This window comes from Camelina sativa, chromosome 14 (genome assembly GCF_030686135.1).
Source record: "Camelina sativa cultivar CO46 ecotype springtype chromosome 14, ASM3068613v1".
NCBI lineage: Eukaryota > Viridiplantae > Streptophyta > Magnoliopsida > Brassicales > Brassicaceae > Camelina > Camelina sativa.
Window position 1 is genome coordinate 28,669,038 of NC_141893.1, and position 16,040 is coordinate 28,685,077.

At 35.3% G+C, this 16,040-nt stretch overlaps 3 protein-coding genes and 1 pseudogene across 4 annotated transcripts; all 4 read right to left on the reverse strand.

Moving 5' to 3' along the window:
- Positions 1 to 5,459: 5,459 nt before the first annotated feature.
- LOC147928744 (uncharacterized) lies at positions 5,460 to 7,782 on the reverse strand. The gene is made up of 3 exons (XM_087483022.1): positions 7,516 to 7,782; positions 5,924 to 6,743; positions 5,460 to 5,838 (listed from the first exon to the last, which is right to left on the reverse strand). The coding sequence occupies exons 2-3, from the start codon at positions 6,739 to 6,741 to the stop codon at positions 5,811 to 5,813; spliced, it is 846 nt and encodes a 281-aa protein (XP_087339148.1). The 5' UTR covers positions 6,742 to 6,743; positions 7,516 to 7,782; the 3' UTR covers positions 5,460 to 5,810.
- Positions 7,783 to 7,956: 174 nt separating this feature from the next.
- Positions 7,957 to 10,412, reverse strand: LOC147928745 (putative serine/threonine-protein kinase WNK7; annotated as a pseudogene). Its single transcript, XR_015579253.1, has 6 exons — positions 10,203 to 10,412; positions 9,928 to 10,067; positions 9,352 to 9,772; positions 9,011 to 9,231; positions 8,764 to 8,921; positions 7,957 to 8,662 (listed from the first exon to the last, which is right to left on the reverse strand). The product of XR_015579253.1 is annotated as a putative serine/threonine-protein kinase WNK7 (transcript).
- Positions 10,413 to 13,014: 2,602 nt separating this feature from the next.
- Positions 13,015 to 14,051, reverse strand: LOC104742445 (uncharacterized). Its single transcript, XM_087485565.1, has 3 exons — positions 13,883 to 14,051; positions 13,699 to 13,787; positions 13,015 to 13,373 (listed from the first exon to the last, which is right to left on the reverse strand). The coding sequence occupies exons 1-3, from the start codon at positions 14,049 to 14,051 to the stop codon at positions 13,242 to 13,244; spliced, it is 390 nt and encodes a 129-aa protein (XP_087341691.1). The 3' UTR covers positions 13,015 to 13,241.
- Positions 14,052 to 14,133: 82 nt separating this feature from the next.
- On the reverse strand, positions 14,134 to 15,983 carry LOC104743978 (serine/threonine-protein kinase ATG1t). Its single transcript, XM_087485564.1, has 8 exons — positions 15,537 to 15,983; positions 15,327 to 15,444; positions 15,171 to 15,229; positions 15,027 to 15,091; positions 14,841 to 14,934; positions 14,659 to 14,739; positions 14,456 to 14,567; positions 14,134 to 14,361 (listed from the first exon to the last, which is right to left on the reverse strand). Exons 1-8 carry the CDS (start codon positions 15,777 to 15,779, stop codon positions 14,309 to 14,311), a joined length of 825 nt encoding a protein of 274 aa, XP_087341690.1. The 5' UTR covers positions 15,780 to 15,983; the 3' UTR covers positions 14,134 to 14,308.
- Between the last annotated feature and the right edge of the window lie 57 nt (positions 15,984 to 16,040).

A 16,040-nucleotide genomic window follows, 5' to 3' on the forward strand; every position in this document is an offset into this window, starting at 1 on the left:
GACTGAACCAAACTCTACCTTAAACTTTCTTTCCCTGAAAAAGGGACTCGGATAGGACTAGAAAAAAACATTCACAATTAGTTCTTTTTATATTTCTCTGTAAACTACAAATGTATATTTAGGCCTGGGCATTCGGTTAACCATTCGGTTTCGGTTCGGTTGTATTCGGTTTCGGTTATTTTGGATATAGTAATATAGTAACCATTGGGATATTTATGAAATTTCGGTTTAGTTCGGTTTGGTTTCTTTCGGTTCGGTTTCGGTTTGGTTATTTAAATAAATAACCATAACTAACATAAATTATATTAACATTAACCAAATAAACCAAATATAACCAAAACTAACCGAATATAACCAAAATTAACCAAATATACAATAACAAAAATACAAAAAAGGGAAAAATATTGATTCAATTTTACAAAATAGTATTTAACTTTGTAAATTCAAAATAATAACATTTACATATATTGATTATTTAAAATATTTAATTGTTTTGAATCTAGAAATAATTTATATTTTAAGTTTATTTTATAGTTTTGCATAATATTAAGTATATAATATTTGATATCTTCTAGGTTTTCGGATATTTCGGTTAACCATTTAATTGTCGGTTCGGTTCGGTTCGGTTTCGGTTAGTTTGGATATAGATTTTTACTAACCATTCGGGTATTTGAAGAATTTCGGTTCGGTTCGGTTTAGTTTTTTTCGGTTCGGTTTCGGTCGGTTATTTGGTTATCGGTTATTTTGCCCAGCCCTATGTATATTGATGAACCGAAACAGGCAGAACATTATAAAATAATGTAAAATCCCAATTACCATAAGAAAATACTCTTTTTTATCTTGGAGCTACACTTGCAATGAAACAAGTAACAACAAAAGCTTTTTCTCTTTTGACCAAACTATAAAAAAAATGGAAAAGGAGAAAAAAGCAAAACAGAGGAATCCAAAACCAAAGTGTTTGCTCTCTTGTTGTTTACTTTTAACTCAACTTGTTGTTGCCATCTTCTTGTCGAAAAATCTACTTTTTGTCTCCATTGTTGCTTCTTCTCTTTTCCTCGCAATCTCTTTCATCTCTTCTCTGAACCGTTCTTCTATCTTTTCTAGCTCCTCCTTTAACCTCTCATCTTCTTCTTCTTCCTCCAAGCTTCCTGGTGTCTCTACTTCTTGATCTTCTGTTTCCACAGCTACGGTCGGGTTTGCCTCGTCATCGGATCGTGGGCAGTAATCCGAGGACAAAGAGTGTTAGTCTACTATGCGGAAGCGTAAAACCGGAAACGTACCTTCACCGGTTTAGTGACGAATATGACATGAATCGTCTGAGAACTGATGCAGAGATCGGGGTTGAAATCACAGATGGAAATCAACCACAAGCCACCGTTCAAGTGCTATTTCCGTTGATCTCTCGAAGCTTTCTCTCTCTAGAAGCTTTTACTCTCTCTCTTTCAATGTCAATGGACACAAGTGTTGTCCAAGTCCTTTTTTCATGTCTCTGCGTAATCCTCCTTTTATATACAAGGCAAGAGACTTCACGAACAGCCACAAATGAATTTCACATCTTTTAGAAAACAACTTCTCTATTACACCGGTTCAATTAAACCGGTTCGGTATGCTCCAAATCATGGGCGCAAACCGACCACAAACCAACATCTCCCACTCGCACATGATAGGGAGCATAATTAATACTAGAGAAATATTAGAGTTCAGCTCGAGTATCGAAACATGGAAACCATACAACAAATGAACCGTGCGACCCTGCGAGTACACCTGCACTTGGGAGCTAAACTATGCACCTGTTAGGAATACATAACTGCTACAACCCTAAAGAAAATAATTGCATTTCAGCATGTCTCGCTGTCCCCCAAACTCATTTATCTTTTACATCAATCTTAACATATCTTATCCCTATAGCATATGTTAGACATTTCACATCATGTGTTCACTATATTCAAACTCCAATTGAGCGATATAGTGGCTGGCCAGCAAACACATATGTCAATGTAAAATCAAATAGTTTTTCCCTTCCGTACTTATGTCTATCCGTTCTAAACTAACCGCTTTCCTAGCATGTCCCATAAGGCTAATTATTCCATCACCATTGGATAAACATACTAAAGTAGCGAACATTAGCTTATCCCTTCAGAACATAGACGAAGGTTCAAGGGTAACTCTTGAAACCATAGTGTGGTTTATAGGAACTCACATTGCGGATGATAGGGATTACAAATAAAATATCATTCGCTTCCTATATTGTCGGACTAGCACATGTGGTATGACTCACATGTCATAGTAGTTAACTCTTTTCAAAAAAAATATGTCAATTGGTTAAACCAAGTACTACTATGAGGATCAAGCTACTATCATCTCGCTGTCTAGCGCCTGATTATGTACTTATCCCGCTCTTCCAAGTATTCATGATTTTGGGTCAATCATGATTGATATCTTAATAAGCATATCTCATCTTGACTCTTTATCAAGGCAACATTAACTAGCCTTACAAAGGCAAGCTCCCACTAGTGCCAAGCTGGTCATGTCTCATCTCAACATCTCACAAAGAAATTTGAGGCGATTGTTCATGTGAGTGAACCAATCTCCTACTTGGTGACACTTCTTATTATTTGTGTGTAATATGCAAACATAAAAAAATTGACCGATGTATATGATATCGAAAAAAATATATATATATCATTAAATATATATGTAACATCCAATACAAATACAACGTCAAATGACAAATTTTTCATAAGTACACAAATCAAATTCTACGCAGACCTAAAGCTCGAACATGAGCGAGATAAACATCTCTTGGGATGGGTTTGGTAAATGGATCAGCTACCATCCTATGCGTAGATATGTACTTAATGACCACCTCCTTATTTGCCACAATGTCTCTCACGAAATTATTTTTGATTGCAATGTGCTTTGTCCTTCCATGATACTTATGATCTTTCAAGAAAGCAATACACGCTTGACTATCACAATGAATAGTCACAGGGCACGAAGCCTCTGGAGTGATCTGTAAGCTTTCTAAGAATCTTCTTAGCCATACAGCTTCTTGGACTGATGCTGAACATGCAATGAACTCAGCTTCCATTGTGGATAGAGCTGTACAAGATTGTTTCTTGCTACTCCAAGTGATAGCACCATTATTAAGCAAGAAAGCATATCCTGAAGTCGATTTGCGTCCATCCATGTCGCCACCATGGTCGGCGTCTGTATAACCCATTAAACGCAAATCACTTCCTTGATAACACAAGGAATAGTACATTGTTCCTTTCAAGTATCTAAGAATTCTCTTCACTGCCATCCAGTGTTTCCTCCCGGGGTTTGACTGGTAACGACTTACTAAGCCAACAGCATAACAAATATCCGGCCGGGTGCACATCATAGCATACATCAAGCTGCCCACAGCACTAGAGTATGGGACTTTTTCCATCTCTCGTTTCTCTTCAAGGGTCTTAGGGCAGATATCAAGGTTTAGGCTTTCACCTTTCGCAATTGGAGTGTCAATGGGGTTACTGTCAAGCATCTTAAACCTTTCAAGGATTGTACGAATATATGACTCCTGTGAAAGAGCTAATAAATTCCTTGATCGGTCTCGGTATATCTTAACACCGAGAACATAATCAGCTTCTCCCATATCCTTTATCTCGAAATGAGATGATAACCATTTCTTAATAGTCATGAGAAACTCCATATCATTTCCAGCCAACAATATGTCATCGACATATAGAGATAGAATTACAAAGGATTGTCCAGTGCTCTTGACGTAGACACAATGGTCTTCACTAATCATCGTAAAATCATAAGAGGTAATAGCTCGATGAAAACGAAAATACCATTGCCTAGAAAATTGTTTTAGGCCATATATTGAACGTTTGAGCTTGCAAACTTTGCGCTCTTGGCCTTCTACAACAAAACCAACTGGTTGTTCCATGTAGATTTCTTCTTCTAGTTCCCCGTTAAGAAACGCAGTCTTAACGTCCATTTGATGTAATTCTAAATCTAATCTGGCGACTAAGGCTAGAATAAGGCGAACTGAGGCAAACCTCACCACTGGTGAAAACGTTTCCTCATAATCTATACCTTCTTGTTGGGTATATCCTTTCGCCACCAAGCGAGCCTTATACCTATCTATGGATCCATCCGCCTTTCGTTTGATCTTAAAAATCCACTTGTTTCCGATCGCTCGACGTTCTGGCGGAAGATCAACCAAGTCCCATACTTGGTTTACCTTCATAGATTCTAGTTCTTCTCCAATTGCAACATTCCATTCATCTGATTTTGGGCAAGAGAGAGCCCCATAAACAGTTCGAGGCTCTAAGTCATCATGCAGAGCAACCATGAAAGCTTCCCCTTCGATCTCAAAACGACGTCGGGGAATGTTTCCACGTCTACTTCTACGCACCTCTGACTCTTGTGAATCACTAACCAATGTATCTCTCCCACTAAGTTGAGATAGTTCTCGTGAACTTTCACCAACTTCCACAGATTGGTTAGTAGAAGTAACATTAGTCGGGTCATCCATCTCTTGAAGATGAAACGCCTTATCAATCTCTCCCCTTCGAGGAAAGTCATTTTCCAAGAATGTAACATCTCGTGATTCGATTTCTGTTATACCTCCATCTGAGTGTTCGCCGATAAGCACATAACCCTTAGAGTGCTCAGAATATCTTATAAAGATACACTTCTTTCCTCTAGGACCCAATTTTCCATGAGGATGAGAAGTATCGCGAACAAATGCTGCAGACCCCCAAGGTCGTAGATGCATTAGGTCAGGTTTTCTCCCTTTCCATAACTCATAAGGAGTAGAAGTAACAGATTTAGAGGGCACACGGTTAAGTACATAGGCAGCAGTCATTAATGCATCACCCCAATATGACATTGGAAGGTTAGCTTGTGCCATCATAGACCTAACCATTTCAAGAAGCGTTTGATTTCTTCTTTCCGCTACACCATTTTGTTGCGGTGTATATGGGGTAGTCAATTGCCTGACAATACCTTTTTCATCACTCAATTCTTTGAATTGTTCAGATAAGTATTCACGACCTCGATCTGTTCTCAAACACTTGATCGTCCTCTCCAATTGATTTTCGACCAAAGTGATGTAACGTCTAAAACACTCTAGTGCTTCTGATTTATGAGAAATCAGGAACACATGCCCGAATCGAGTGAAATCATCTATAAAGGTGATAAAATATAAAGCCCCATGCCTTGCCCTCACATTCATCGGACCACAAATGTCGGAATGAATTAAATGCAATGGATATTCAGCTCTAGTTGCTTTTCCAAATGGTTTCCTTTTTGCTTTTCCGGCTAAACATGGTTCACATGTGTCAAGATCTATTCGGGCGAGAGAGCCGAGAAGGCCTTTTCTAGCCAATCTATTCATTCGATCAACACCAATATGACCAAGTCTAGAATGCCACACATTTATTTCAACATTTGTAGAACTTGTGACATATGAAAAAATTTGATCAACATTACTAGTAGTAATATTCGTAGTACAATCAGGTACAATAAAACCATCACAAGCATAACCATAACCGTAGTACACAGACCCTAGAGTAATTTTTAAACACATGTCATGGAAATTCAAACCAAATCCTAACTTAAGTAAAGCTAAAACAGAGACAAGGTCCCGACGGATTTCAGGAGCATACAAGACATCATGTAAGATAAGTGTTCTTCCGCCACTCATGTGTAGCTGACAAGTGCCAATACCCAGTACCGCAACCTTGGAGTTATTTCCTACATACAACCATCTTGAACCTTTAGGTATCCGCCGGTACTCGACATACGCATCTCGATTCCTAGTTACATGGTCTGTTGCTCCTGAGTCTACAATCCACAAAGGATGAGATTCGGTAAGCATAACACAACTAGAAACAAAAGCATATTTGCAAGTAGAATTTAAGGATAATACCTTCTTTGCCTCAGTGCATTCACGAGCAAAGTGCCCATGGAGCTACAGTTGTAGCATTTTATTTTGGTCATATCCTTTTTCCCTCCACGCTTGGCAAATTTTTTCTGCTTCTTAAGTTCAGGTTGATAGGGAGCCTTGTTTCCTTTGTTACCTCTCTTGCGCTTCAAGCTTGAGCTTGAACTTGCAACATTGGCCTCATTGAAGGATTTAGCAGCCTCTAAGCGCTCATCCTCTGACTCAAGATGACGTGATATATCCTCAAAGGATTTCACATTAACATTATGCGTCATTTGAACCTTCATATGGTCCCAACTTTCAGGCAACGAGCGGAGAACTGCTTGGATTTGCTGTTCATCAGATATAATTTGACCAGCACCTTTAAGCTCTCTAATCATGGTTGCCATGACTCTAAGATGCTGCCTCATCGAATGATTTGGGTGCTTCTTGTAGTCATTAAACCTCTGATTAAGTCTCCTAAGTTTGGTGGCTGAAGTGGCACCAAACTTTTCTTTCAACGCCTCCCACATGCCTTTAGCAGTGTCATACTCTTCAAACTCACACATAAGATCATCTTGCATGCAACTCAGCAACGTAATGCGAGCGATGCTATTCTTTCTTTTCCAGACAACATATGCCTCTTGATCCCTTCTATGTTGAGCGGTAGTACCCTGCTCAGGCTCTTCCATGAGATGGAAAAGAGTCTCTTTCACCTCTTGCTCTTCAAGGACATACTGGACTTTGCGATACCAAATATCGTATTTGTCACCATCCAGTTTGTCTCCTCTATTGAGCTCCGCAATAATATTCTTACAAGCCATGCCTGTTGGAATATTCTAAGACATTAATTCGTTTGCATATTTATTCACACATAACATACATTTTGCCATAAACATAAATCAATCTAGTGTAACTCAATTTATAATACAAGATCGAAAGTTCACTATGTTCCCAATCATCACCCGTATTACAATCTTGTCACAACAAATTAACTTATATCATGCAAAATTTTAAGTTCTAAACTAAACTAGAACTCCCACTTAATTAAAGTATTTTCTAACATGAATTAATAAATAAAACATGCTTCATTAAAAAAAAATTTTGACTAAAAAATAATTTCAGATTCTTAATTTCTTTATCACGACAAAACTAGAGAAATTTAATTTTTAAAAAATTTGGACATACCAAACTCATTTTATTGAATAAACAATATATGTTTTAAACAAATCAGAATCTGCCACATAGCGATTACTGTTCATCATCTTCCTCATACATATATTAAACGCCCATTTACACGAAAAAATTTCGGCCCCTATAACTCTCTGTATACTGAACGAAATCAGGCGTGCGATATACCATTAGAAAGAGAATTTCAATATCTACGCACGGCCACCGAAATCATGCTATTACGGATTTTGTACAGAGAGTTATGGGCGAATTAAAATCGGCGGTTTATTCACATATTGTCTCAAATTTATGCATTCGGTTCTCAAAGCGATATGATAACTAAGAATGAAAAACATGCCAGAACCGTAGCCAAATGCTCTGCTACCAATGTTAGTCTACTATGCGGAAGCGTGAAACCGGAAACGTACTTTCACCGGTTTAGTGACGAATATGACATGAATCGTCTGAGAACTGATGCAGAGATCGGGGTTGAAATCACAGATGGAAATCAACCACAAGCCACCGTTCAAGTGCTCTTTCCGTTGATCTCTCGAAGCTTTCTCTCTCTAGAAGCTTTTACTCTCTTTCAATGTCAATGGACACAAGTGTTGTCCAAGTCCTTTTTTCATGTCTCTGCGTAATCCTCCTTTTATCTACAAGGCAAGAGACTTCACCAACAACCACAAATGAGTTTCGCATCTTTTAGAAAACAACTTCTCTATTACACCGGTTCAATTAAACCGGTTCGGTATGCTCCAAATCATGGGCGCAAACCGACCACAAACCAACAAAGAGTGACTAATGGATTCACCAGCTTGAGAATTTGCACCGTTTTGATGATTGTCCTTGGAGCTCTGGTTCTGTAGCGGATGAATAAGATGATCAACCGTTACATCGGTTTTCCAACTCGGTATCAAATTGACGAGTAACACGTCAATCAGTTCCGCTATGAACTTAACGTTTTGACCCGTCAATTCAAGCTGTTCAACCATCTCACTCGATACATTAGAAGCAGTGTCACCTTCTTGAAAGAATAGGAAATGTATGTTCCTCACACGCCCTGCACGCAAAATAAACAATTAAAACTCATTATAAAATAAACATTTTTTTTTATATAAATGAACATATACGTTTTATAAGGCTAAAGAAACTAACCATTTTCATCGACTATACGTAGAATTAGCGAGACAGAGTTTTCACCATTTTCTTCACCTTTGAGGACAAAGAAGTTGCCTCGCTTTGCACGTCTAACCTCAACACACATTGATCCTGAATTGTTGCTTGAAATAACAATAGGAAGGTTACTATCCTCGTCGATATTCATTGACAATGGTCTGTTCCGAGCATTAGGCGGTCCTTCAGACATAAGACAACGTTCTCCGAAAGATCCTTCTTTGGGCATTACAATGTCGGGAAGCGGTAATGGATTGTTCATAACTAAACCATTCACATTGAGAAATGAATCCAATAAAAGCTCTTCTGCTGATAACCTTTCAGAAACTGGCAATAAACATTTCTCGATAAATTTCATTACTTCTGGATCTTAATTTTAGAGAGTGAAGCTGGTTTTATCCCCTAAGGTAAAAAAAAAAAAAAAGTCACCACTGTAAGTGATTAAATCTTGTTTGTATGAAATAAACCAATGGTGGTACATAATGTGAAAACGTAGAACATACCGATGAAAATTTCTAGTAGATTTGAGCAGAGTTCCTACATTCACAATAAGGATATTCAAAAGTCACCATTTCCAACATACACATTCCGAACGAATATATATCAGCGAGCTCGTTGTAGTTCTCATCGTAAAGCTCAGGCGCCATAAACTCAGGTGTTCCTGTTGGTTATAACACTTTCAGTTTCATCCTTAAAAGGCAAAGAAATAGGAGCAAATTTCCGGAGTATATAAAGGCAAAAAAATCATACCAATAACACTTTTGGCATTAGCTTGTTCCATGACAGTAGCTAAACCAAGATCTCCTATTTTCACTTCTCCATGGTTACCGTTGATAAAAATGTTGTCACATTTGACATCTCGGTGTATAATCGGTGGATCTTGACTATGTAGATATTTTAGTCCCGTTAAGATCTGTCTCGCCCACCACTTCACAGCCTTCATGTTCACCTTTCTATGTTTCTTACGGTACCTTTAAGAAAACCAAAACTTGACTGCTTTAATCACAACTCTCCAGAAACCTCTATTTTTCGCAGCAGCGAGATAACAACAAAACAGCTAGCTAGCAAAATGAGCAAAACAAAGTACATACTGTCGGAGACTTCCTGAAGTGAACAACTCGGTAATTATGTTAACCATTTTGTTCTTGTCATCGATCCACGAGTTATAAAACCTGATAATGTTTTTGTGCTTGAGCGATTTCAAAAGCCGCACTTCGGAATACAGCCTCTCTAGACAATCTGGTGACTGCAAAATATCGTCGATCCTTACTTGATTCCATGCAACTTCAATCCCATCTACTTCATCGAATCCCTTGAAACTGATTATTTTGTTCAAGAGAGTTAAAGAAATAATGAATTCAAGATTCTCTCTAAGCTTCAAAAGACAAAACTATATATATATGATGTCTTATTACACAATATGAGATTGGAAAAAAAAAACAAGAATATGTAAAGCAAACAGAACAAGGGATACACTGTCTTGGATGCGCCTTTGCCTATTACTTCTTTGTACTGAAAGGTTTACACATTTAAATATGGTCAAGAAGACAAAAAAAAAAACAAAAAGAAAAGAAGGAGAAACAGGGGAATTTTGGTGGAACCTAATATTTTGTGACATGTTTACAAAAGAATTGAAACAATTATGCAAGAGATGATGGATTAGTTACCCGAATATATCGACAAGTTGGGTCGATTTCAAGAACTTCTGGGTCAGGAGGTTCTACAATTGCAGAAGCATCTTCTGAACCTTCCATATCTTATTAATCTTCTTTATTACTAGTTTTCTTCTAAACCAAAGTTCTTTTAGCTATATGACAAAAAAAAAAAAAAAAAAAAAAAAACATAAACATAAACAAAGACGTAGGGACATACATGCTTATGGTAGGAAGGGAATTTTCTATCAAAACTCAGATATCAAGATGACTATGAGATACGAAATTACCTGGAAAATGGAAGGTTGATTCTGTTTTCTAAGTTTATAAGCCAACTTCAGACGAGAAGACGATACAACAAGAGAACCCTAATTTTTACGTTAACCAAAAACAAAGAACCCTAATTTGTAAAATCGATAGAAGAAAAGGCAGAGACGAGGGCCAAAGATATAACAAGTGTTGTTCAATCGAAAACACAAACAACGAAACTTGGTTCCACCTGATTTTGTCTCCAAACTATTTATATATTAAAAACAAAAACAAAAAAAAAGTCTTCCTAAAAACCCAGCCCACGTAACTTTTTTTTTAATAATTGTCCACAATTCATCATGCAATTTATTTACTTTTTAAAAATATAGGGCCTCTTCATTTTTATGAATATAGTCTATCTTTATATATTGATAGAAAAACATTTTCTCGAAAAAGCTGATGTATTGTGGGTAGAAAAATCGAGACACATTTGGTTATCTATCCTTATTTTGATTTATTATTTACAACTCTAAGCTATTTTATTTTTTACAAAAAAACAATAAAAAAAACAAATATGTTATTTTAAAATTTGTTATCATGTATACTATATTTTTTAGCGTATACTTTTCAAATCATATTTAATTTAAAAAAATCTAATGTCTAGTTATATTAGCAGAAACAGTTATTCAACAAATAATATACCAAGAATTGTTCCCAAACACTATAAAAAATAACTATTTATCAAGACATCAGCAAAATAAAATACAAAATTGAACAAGATAGTACTCATATCTTTACATTTTCTATGAATGTATATTACACTTCTTAAAAAAAATGAAATTTTAGATAGTTTTTTCTTTAATCTTTTAATAAATTGGTTTCCATACCAATTTAGATTAGAAAATTGAGATAAATATATATATATATATACCAAAGAATTTTTTATATAAGGTTAAAATTCCAAAAAAAAATGTACTTAAAAAATTATTTGTTTTCGTGTATAAATATTTCTATAACTGAAAAGGAATATATTTACATCCCCTATATATATATATATATATATATATATTAATAGAGAAGCATTCTCAAATAAAAAACTGTTGTACCGCGTTCACATAGCTTCGTAACTTATATATTAAATTACGTTAATTAATTTTCATATATAAGTTCATTAATTTTTCATACATAAATTTATTAAAAATTAAACATAAATATCATGAAAATTAATATTCTATTTTTCTTCAAGCTTTTGGGTAAGAGAAAAAGATCATAAAATTTTAATAACTAAATTGAATTTTAATCTTTCACTGATAATTGTTTTCCCGGTGAACTCCCTCGATTTGTAAACTTTCCGCAGACTTATGAAAAAAAGATAAAATATATATTTTTAAAATCATAAAATAAATTTATAATATATACATATATAACATAAACATCAAAATTAAAAAAAATAGAAAGATATTTTTATTTATTTTTAAAATAAATTTATTAATATATTAAGTTTAAGTTTTAATATATTTTATTTATTAGAAAAAATAATTTATTGAAATGCATGTGGTTACCCACAAATCTTACAAATTCAAGCGCGACAGATGTAAAGACATTTTGCGGCTCAAAATATTTTAACCCGATACGAGAAGGCTTAGCGGACGGGATTTACCCGGTTCATGAAATTTTAGTTTTTTCGCAATTTTTTATGATTTGATGATTCAAGATTTTGATAGAAATCTAACCGATCACTAATTCGGTTTACATTCGATCGAGTTCAACCATCATGTCAATCTAAAATTTATGGTGAAATGATTACTATTTTAAACTTTCATAAACTTGATGAATTCAAACCAATATAAATTTGTATTATAAATATATATAAAATAAATATATTTACAATTGTAATCTTTCAAACAAAAATTTATTTTGTGTTGTTGCAAGGGTTACTACCTAGTTAGTCTTAAAGAATTTAGGTTTTCTGATCGTTGTGGTGGTTAGGTGACACAATTTACAGATGAGCTTTACGATGATTGGAGTTTATCAACCAATTGGTAGATAACATGGAAATACTGATGGATTTTTTTTTTCTTAGGTTTAAAAAACCAATCAAATGGATATTTTTTTCATTCTTTTTTAAATTTAAAAATCAATCAAATGGATTTTTTTCTTTTTTTTTTTTAAATTGAAAAACCAAACAAATGATTAAATTTTTTTGGTAGTGAAATCAAATGATTACTTTAGAAGATCATTGAAAGTGACTTCAAGATGCATGGGCACGCGTCGTGGCATAACTTAATCAATTCAAATTCATATTGTGAGGAATATACAACCACTTATATTTAAAACGTATACGCGCAAATCTTATAGTATTCGATCGATGGAGAGAAATTGATATTCTAGTTTGTACTATTTCGGTTCATAAAAATAATAAAATGTTAAAAATTGGACTTTTAAAAACTTTTATGAACTTATACGTTTGCTTTGCTATTCTTTCTGATCCGAAAGATTCAAGAAAGTAATCTCCAGAGCCCATTTTTATCTTCTTTTGGTCCACAAATTAAAACGATTAAAAATATACACAGCTTCCACTTAAGTGAATCGAAGACTAAATAAGGATCAACTAGTTCATAAAGAAATCATCCTAAATACACAGTTAAAGTAATCTCTATGACTTCAGAACAAGTGGGCTAGACTAAACACAACTTAGTCTAAAGATTTTATATGGCATGTAACCCAACCAATTATCTCTATAACAAATCCTGAAATTCTACCTAAAATGAAAAAAAAAAAAAGAACATCCTAAATCCAAACTTAAATTAATACATATAAGGATAAACAAAGTCACATAGAAACCATCCTAAATCCATGGTAAAAGTAATCATTCACTGATCAATTGGGACAACTTAGATAAATAACAAGCAATAGTCAGACTACAGATTTACATTGCATATAATCATTATAGTATAACATCCAACAATGATCTCTATTACAAATCCTGAAGCTCTTTATAGCATTCGTACCTTTACCAATAACCATTTAGCTTTTGGTGATTTGGTTCCTCCATGTAAGTTACAGGCTTGAGGGGATCATTAGGCAGGTTTTGATGCTTCGGACAAAGCTTGGAAAACGCTTTGTTGTGTCATATCCTCAACAATCACAACTTTATCTCGAGACTTGGATCCTGAACCGAGTGAGACCTGTCTTCTTTTCACTCCCAATACCTGTTAAAGATAACATTTTGTAGAAGTGAGGATGTGTTGAGAAAGATTCATCACTTCTTTAGCTATCAAGATCAACAACAGACAAACAATTCTCACTACCAAACGCAGTGCATGCATACCCATTGCACTCTCGATCATAACAACAACTAAACTGTTATATGACTAATGGCTCAACGAGAAATCCTAATCATTTCATCAAAGACATTACAGAGACACAACTCTACATCACATTATTAAACTATGAGAGCAACAAGAGTAATGAAGAGCTTCAACGAACTTGAAAGTTGAAAACTTTATCTGCGAAAAAGAGATTAAGAGAATTTACAGAGCTCATGTACTCGAGAAGAGCAGCGTTAGCTTCACCATCTCTTGCCGGCGCGTCGATCTGAACGCCTACCGCTTCCTCGCTCACATCTCCAGATTCAAAACAGAGAAACCAATTCAGTATAAGAATCAAATCGAATACACATAATTAATAAAAGTGTGATGAAAAGAGTGTAGATATATACCGGTTATGGAGGCGGATTTGGAACCTGGCTTCGCGTGGATGGTGATGGCGACGGAGGAAGGTGTAAGTTGGCGTAAACACGCCGGAAAACTCGAAGATTCTGTGGCGGTGGATTTGGCCGTCGTTGATCCGGCCGAATTGTTCTTCTTTCCTTTCTTTGTCGGAGCCATCTTTTTTTTATTCTTTCCGGCTAAGGAGTCTTGGGTTTATTATATTTAGTAGGCTTTTGGATTTAAGGCCCTTTGGGTTTGATTTGGGTTTTGGATTTGACTTTATATAAAAGAAGTCTTGCAAAACTATTTACAGAAATTCTTATACTAGTGACGAGAGACGGAGAGGGAGATCACCAAGAGTTCCATCTCTATACAAGTTGACACTTGACAGACTCTATACAAATACCCTCCTCGTTGGGTAGACTGATAGACAATCACATCCGTAAGAACTTGTGCTTGTAGAAGTCATTGAAAGAGAGACGTGTAACTGCAGAATACAGTAATCAAGGACCTGAATAAAAAATATATATAGTGATGTGGATACACGAGTGTGCCCGCAAATGGATGAGATCTTTATGTACCTGGGTTAACAGAAAGCAACCTTGAACAGACGTCGATGCAATCTGGATGCGATTGCTGAAGAATACGCCGAGAGAAGGGAAGAGATGTACTAGATTTGATGTTCCTTAGAACCTATGGTTAGTTTAGTGCGTTAAAATGTTAACTTTATGGCATGGGAGCTTTTGGATCAAAGAATACTAACTAAACTTTAAAAAACTCTGACCTGAACATTGTTAGTACCGCGGAATGGTGGATACCCGTGAAGCAGCTCGAAAAGGATTGCTCCTACACTCCACATATCCGCCTACAATGTTTTTTTCTATTAAAGTGAATTACCATTGCAAAAACCACTCAATGGAACATCATAACATAATACTACTACTGTCATAAAAACAAATGTCACACCTTTTCATTGTAACTCTGAAACTGAAGAACTTCAGGAGCCATATAAAACGGAGAACCACAAACTGTCTCAAGATACTTTCCTGGAACTAGTTTTCTGCTTTTACCATGAAACATATAGAGAGATCTTTACAAACACCTCAAACGCTATAAAACACTTTTCCTTAAACCTTTGAAACAAAAATTTACCTTGAAAGACTAAAATCAGCAATCTTCAACACCAATTCATCACCAGACCCAACAAGTAGTATGTTCTGTTTCCCATTTTCAAATACTATAATCACAAATACACAATCAAAATCCAAAACTTATCTGTTGAATCTAGACAAGTACCTCAGGTTTTAAGTCCCTATGAATGATGTGATTATCATGAATGATTTCCAAACCAGCTCCTTCATCATAAAAAAAAAAACAACATTGATAAATTTGTTAAGTAAAAGTAAAAAAAAAAAAAAAAAAACATGAGGATACAGAAACAGTTGTAGATACCAATTTGCTTCATAAACCTCTTGGCGATATCTTCTTCAACTCTCCCATGACTTTGAATATACGATGATAACGTTCCTCCATCACAATACTCCAAAACCATTACGACAAACTCCTCATCCTAAATTATATACACAAAATTCCCCAAAAATTAAAAAAATTTAAAGAGGAAACGATTTCAAGTAATTGCAACAGATCTGAATTGTGTGGTACTTGGAAAAATTGGAGGAGACGGATGATATTGGGATGATCAACGGAAGATAAGAAGTCGAGCTCGTTGTTCAAAGAGTTACGGAGATTGCGATTGAGCTTCGAGAGATCGAAACACTTCATCACTGCTTCTTCTCCGGTTGTTTTGTGCTTCGCTAACCAAACTGTAGAGGTTAAACTCTCACTGAGCTTCGATTTAGCTTTGTATTCATCAATCATCATCACTATAGGCTGAGGACCCTCCATCGTTTTTGATCCTCTTTGCTTCAGCTTTTCGTAAATGGATAGTGTTTGTGTTCCGACGTCGTTTTCGCGTTTACTAAAGTAATTAAATTACATATATCTCACAACAATTCATATACAATCAAATTATTACATAAACTTAATCCAATTCTGTTTTTTTTTTTTCTTTTTCTTTAACAAACACGTGAAATTCAAAATCCGACAAAGAGGTAATATATATTAGGTTTGTGTGGGTTTTTGAATAAGGTGGTAAAGTTTCTTGGG

What these genes read in the sequence shown, in the direction of transcription:
- LOC147928744 (XM_087483022.1), bottom strand. Translation starts at nt 6,741, where the DNA reads ATGGCTTGTAAGAATATTATTGCGGAGCTCAATAGAGGAGACAAACTG. An exon ending in AATGCACTGAGGCAAAGAAG is followed by an intron (nt 5,839 to 5,923) that starts GTATTATCCTTA and finishes TGTGGATTGTAG; the next exon opens with ACTCAGGAGCAACAGACCAT.
- LOC104742445 (XM_087485565.1), bottom strand. Translation starts at nt 14,051, where the DNA reads ATGGCTCCGACAAAGAAAGGAAAGAAGAACAATTCGGCCGGATCAACG. An exon ending in CAAATCCGCCTCCATAACCG is followed by an intron (nt 13,788 to 13,882) that starts GTATATATCTAC and finishes TTGAATCTGGAG; the next exon opens with ATGTGAGCGAGGAAGCGGTA. An exon ending in TTCTCGAGTACATGAGCTCT is followed by an intron (nt 13,374 to 13,698) that starts GTAAATTCTCTT and finishes TATCTTTAACAG; the next exon opens with GTATTGGGAGTGAAAAGAAG.
- LOC104743978 (XM_087485564.1), bottom strand. Translation starts at nt 15,779, where the DNA reads ATGGAGGGTCCTCAGCCTATAGTGATGATGATTGATGAATACAAAGCT. An exon ending in TTCAGAGTTACAATGAAAAG is followed by an intron (nt 14,740 to 14,840) that starts GTGTGACATTTG and finishes AAAACATTGTAG; the next exon opens with GCGGATATGTGGAGTGTAGG. An exon ending in GTTGCTTTCTGTTAACCCAG is followed by an intron (nt 14,362 to 14,455) that starts GTACATAAAGAT and finishes TGTATTCTGCAG; the next exon opens with TTACACGTCTCTCTTTCAAT.